The sequence below is a fragment of the Zingiber officinale genome, chromosome 5A, assembly GCF_018446385.1.
Source record: "Zingiber officinale cultivar Zhangliang chromosome 5A, Zo_v1.1, whole genome shotgun sequence".
Lineage (NCBI taxonomy): Eukaryota > Viridiplantae > Streptophyta > Magnoliopsida > Zingiberales > Zingiberaceae > Zingiber > Zingiber officinale.
Window position 1 is genome coordinate 31,956,348 of NC_055994.1, and position 4,846 is coordinate 31,961,193.

The 4,846-nt window shown below is 51.3% G+C and overlaps 1 protein-coding gene across 1 annotated transcript; it reads left to right on the forward strand.

The window, feature by feature from the left end:
• Positions 1-207: 207 nt before the first annotated feature.
• Positions 208-1,979, forward strand: LOC121980409 (cytochrome P450 703A2-like). Its single transcript, XM_042532430.1, has one exon. It carries the CDS (start codon positions 253-255, stop codon positions 1,819-1,821), a length of 1,569 nt encoding a protein of 522 aa, XP_042388364.1. The 5' UTR covers positions 208-252; the 3' UTR covers positions 1,822-1,979.
• The last annotated feature ends 2,867 nt before the right edge of the window (positions 1,980-4,846 follow it).

Genomic DNA, 4,846 nt, shown 5'->3' on the forward strand with positions numbered 1-4,846 from the left:
GACAGTTCATCAATTAATAGAAGCAGAATTAAATTTTAATTAGTCTGGAAAATAATAAGTTTTTTATTTTGACTATCGTAGGACAAAATATAATTATTTAATATTCAAGTTTTTTTTGTTAGCCTAGAAAAATATAAACACAATTATTATTTAATACTTTCTCTGTAATTATTATTTTTATATATGAACCTCAATCCAGTTGAGAAGTTGGAAGGGAAAGAGCATTACAAGCTTGTTTCAAGATAAGAAGAAATGGAGACGGCTAATATCGGAGGCATTTCATTCTCAATTCCTCTTGTTCTAATTCTCATGTTAATGGCCACCCTTCTGCTAAGGGCTGCTGAGAAGAGGCGCCGTGTCTCCAAGTTGAGGCTTCCACCAGGCCCAGCAAGGTGGCCGATCGTCGGTAACCTGACGCAGCTAGGACTTCTTCCCCACAAGGATTTGGCTTACTTCTGCTCCTCCTACGGCCCTCTTGTCTATCTCCGCCTCGGCGCCGTCGACGCCATCCTCACAGACGACCCGGCCGTCGTACGCGAGATCCTCGTCCGGCAGGACGACCTCTTCGCATCCCGCCCGAAGTTGGTGTCCGCCTTCCAGTTGAGCTATGGCGGCAGGGACATCGCCTTCGCTCCGATGGGCCCGCAATGGAAGCGACTGCGCCGGACCTGCGTCGAGCACCTCCTCACCGCCAGGCGTTTCGAGTCTTTCGCCGGGAACAGGGCGCTGGAGGCGCTCCACCTAATGCGCGATGTGCGAGGGAAGGCGTGCAAAGGGGAAATGATCGATGTGAGCCAGGTGCTCGGCGCCTTCACGATGAACAACGTGACGAGGATGCTGCTGGGGAGGCGGTACTTAGGAGCCGGACCAGCCGAGGTAGATGAGCTGTTGAACCTCACGCGCGAGCTGTTCCGGTTTCTGGGGTTGGTCTATCCCGGCGACTACCTGCCGTTATGGAGGTGGCTCGTCGACCCCTTCTTTGTCGGGACGGAGAAGAAGATTAGGGATGTTTCCCGGAGGCTGGATGAGTTCCTCCAAAGGGTTATCGATGAACACAGGCAAGCCATTGAGGCAAAGAATCTAACAGATGGTGAGTATGGCGCGAACAGGGACTTCGTTGATGTGCTTCTTTCCATGCCAGGGGAGGAAGAGGAGGAGCGGATGGATGATAGGAAGATTAAAGCCATAATGCTGGATACATTCACGGCGGCGACTGATACTTCTGCGGTGGTGAGCGAGTGGGCGATGGCGGAGGCGATCAAGAACCCAGAGTTGCTGCAGCGGGCACAGGAGGAGCTGGACAGAGTGGTCGGACGGGATCGTATGGTGCGAGAGTCTGACTTGGGAGATCTGAACTACCTCCGGTGCATCGTCCGGGAGACCTTCCGGATCCACCCTCCGGGGCCGTTTCTACTCCCCCGCGAGTCCATGAAGGCCACCGAGCTCATGGGGTACCACATCCCGGCGAAGACGCGGGTGTTCATCAACGCGCACGCGTTGGGGAGGAACAAGAGCGTGTGGGGGGATGACGCAGACGAATTTCGGCCGGAAAGGCACCTCCCGGCAGACGGGGAGAGGGTCGAGGTTCTCCGCAGGGGTGAGCTAGAGATCTTACCCTTCGGAGCGGGGAAGAGGAAGTGCCCCGGCGCGACGATGGGAACGACGATGGTGTTGTTGGCCCTAGCGAATCTCTTCCATGGTTTCGACTGGGAAGCGCCGGAGGAGATCGATATGGAAGAGGCGTTCGGCTCAACCCTGCGCAAAGCAAAGCCGCTGCGGGTCATGGCGGCACCACGTTTGGCGGCTTCCCTGTTCCAGTGACCGGCCGGTGATTTGGATGGTTACGTGCGTAGCTGAAATGAATAATGTAAAAAAGAAATACACGAATTACTTTGCGTGTGATAAATAAATCTTACGATGGCTTAAGTACGAAAGTAAAGCGATTTCCACTGGAATATAATACCTGATGGTTCCTTTCATCCAGCGGTCACGATGGCTTAGTGTTAGCCCCTTAGACTTGACGGCATGGCTGGGCGCAAGGATTGGCTCGTTGCTCCTTGGATCCAGCAAAGTGGGCATGTGCGCAAGACATGCCAAGCAGCGGGTGGACAAGTGGCAGTGCGCGGGCACTGTCCGAGCACAAGTCAAGCGGGAGGTCGACTTGGCGGTGGCAAACAGATGCGAAGAAGCGGACGCGCGGAATCGGAGCATTTGGCCAAGCATGGCTCGGAGAAATCATGAGCCATGGCATGCAGCGGGTGCATGCAATGCAGCATACGGAAGGATGCAGCAAAATGGGCTGTTTCGGCCCAAGCCCATGGAGCAGAACCATGGACAGCACAAGGGTGCAGGCTGGCTTTGACATGGCGCCAAGGCAGCGACGAGGTGGCTGGCGGTTTGGGACATGTGGCATGGCAGTTGGGCCAACTGCCATGCAACTGCTTGTAAACTGCCAAACCAACCCTGCCTATGCATTATAAATAGGCAAGGGGGTGGCAAAGGCAAGACACAAGAGAGTTTTGTATGAGCATTCTGCCAAGAGAGCCATTGTAATCCTTTGTTTGTGAATACAAAAGGTTGGGAGTTTCCTGTACGTTTGGCTTGTCTTCTTTGTGCATGGCTTGTGCATTCTCTAGCACGTTGGTGGTGCAACTCGAAGGCTGAATCAAGTGCGGAACTTGACTGCCGCGCAGGAGTTTCAAAGGTGAAAATTTACCCCTGTGACAACTGGTATCAGAGCGCAAATTCATGGCTGGTGGTAGCCACGAACTAAGGGAAAGACTTTCTGTTGTGGAAGCCTTGCTCGGTGCGGTGCCGGATGGAGAGGACGTTTGCGATCTGGTGGCAAGGGTCCTCAACTTGGAGGGAAGTCTATTGCATATCCAAGAATCTCTTATGGAAGAGATGGCGCAAATACGGAAGAATAACGAGGATCTTCGCTACGAAATCATTGTTCTGCGAAGAGCAATGGCTTCTAGTTCCGAAGCGGTGCCTCAACGTCCATTGGTGAGAGTTCCTGAACCAAAGTCTTTCGGAGGCACGCGGAGTGCCAAGGAACTCGAGAACTTTCTGTGGGACATGGAGCAGTACTTTGTTGCTGCCAAAGTGCCGGAAACTGAAAAGGTAACAATCTCTAGCATGTACCTTATTGGTGATGCGAAACTCTGGTGGCGGACTCGCATGGTGGATGATGCGAATGCGGGCCGACAGAAGATTGATACATGGGATCGGTTGAAGAAGGAAATGAAGGACCAATTCCTTCCTGGCAATACTTCCTGGATTGCGCGCGACGGCTTGAAGCGTCTCAAACAGAGCGGTTCTGTGCGAGACTATGTCAAAGAATTCAGTTCTTTGATGCTGGACATTCAGAACATGTCCGAGGAGGACAAATTGTATAATTTCCTGTATGGCTTACAACCTTGGGCGCAGGTTGAACTTCGTAGGCAAAATGTGAGGGATTTGCCTAGTGCAATTGCTGCTGCCGATGCCTTGGTGGACCTTCGCATGAGCAAGGAAAATCTGAATGTATCTTCGTCTTCCAAGTCCAATTTTGTTCGCAAGGACAAGAAAGGAGATTGGAAGAAGGAAGGCAAGAAGGATGCTAAAAAGAAGGACCTGGGGAACAACCATGGCAAAGGGAAAGCAGAACATTTGGCGGGTCGAGGGAAAGATAACTCAAAGAATCAGGGCTGTTTCCTATGCAACGGCCCTCATTTTGCCAAGGACTGTCCGAAACGCGAGAAGTTAAACGCTCTCTTGTTGGGTGACAAAGAGGATGACTACGAACAGGAAGTTGCTACACTTGTCAATCCTTTAAAATTGCTCAACACAATTGTTGCATATGAGCCCCTTGAATTACTAACCAATATGTCAGAGGACATGGTGCGGGCTCATTCTCAACTTCTGCACGTTTCTGTGATGCTGAACGGGAAAAGTGCATATGCAATGGTGGATACAGGGGCTACTCATACCTTCGTATCTGCCAAACTGGTGCAAGAATTTGGGCTGTCAGTAAGCAAATGCCCGAAATACATCAAGTCGGTGAATGCCAAGGCGCAAGCAGTTGTGGGTATGGCTTACAACGTACCTTTAACTGTTGGCACTCAGGTGGGGAAAGCGAACATGATGGTGATTCCACTTGAAGATTTCCAAATCATACTTGGTATGGATTTCTTACGAAAGACGAAGATGGTGCCTATGCCTCACTTGGATGGAGTGATGGTAATGCAAGAGTCCAACCCGTGCTTCGTATCGGCTGTGCATCCTTACGGAAAGGGCCAGAACAAGGGGAAAACCAACATCATATCAGCCATATCCTTGGAGAAAGGCTTGAGGCGAGGCGAAACAACTTACTTGGCGGCCTTGATCGATGCAAAACCTGACCAGAATGTCGAACTGCCAGTTGGTGTTCAAGACATTCTGTCGAAATTTGAAGATGTGATGCCTTCGGAGTTGCCGAGATGCTTACCACCAAGGAGGAATATCGACCACAAAATCGAACTCGTCCCTGGTGCTGTCCCTCCTGCGAGTTCGCCATACCGCATGTCTCCCTTGGAACTTGCGGAATTACGGAAGCAATTGAACGAGTTGCTGGAAGCAGGACATGTGCGACCGTCAAAGGCTCCTTTTGGTGCACCGGTGCTGTTCCAAAAGAAGAAGGATGGCGACTTGAGGATGTGCGTGGACTATAGGGCCCTGAACAAAGTGACGGTGAAAAACAAGTACCCTGTTCCACTAGTGCAAGATCTGTTGGACAGACTAAGCAAGGCATCATGGTTTTCGAAGCTTGACTTGCGATCGGGATATTGGCAAGTCAGAATTGCGGAAGGAGACGAGGCAAAGACAA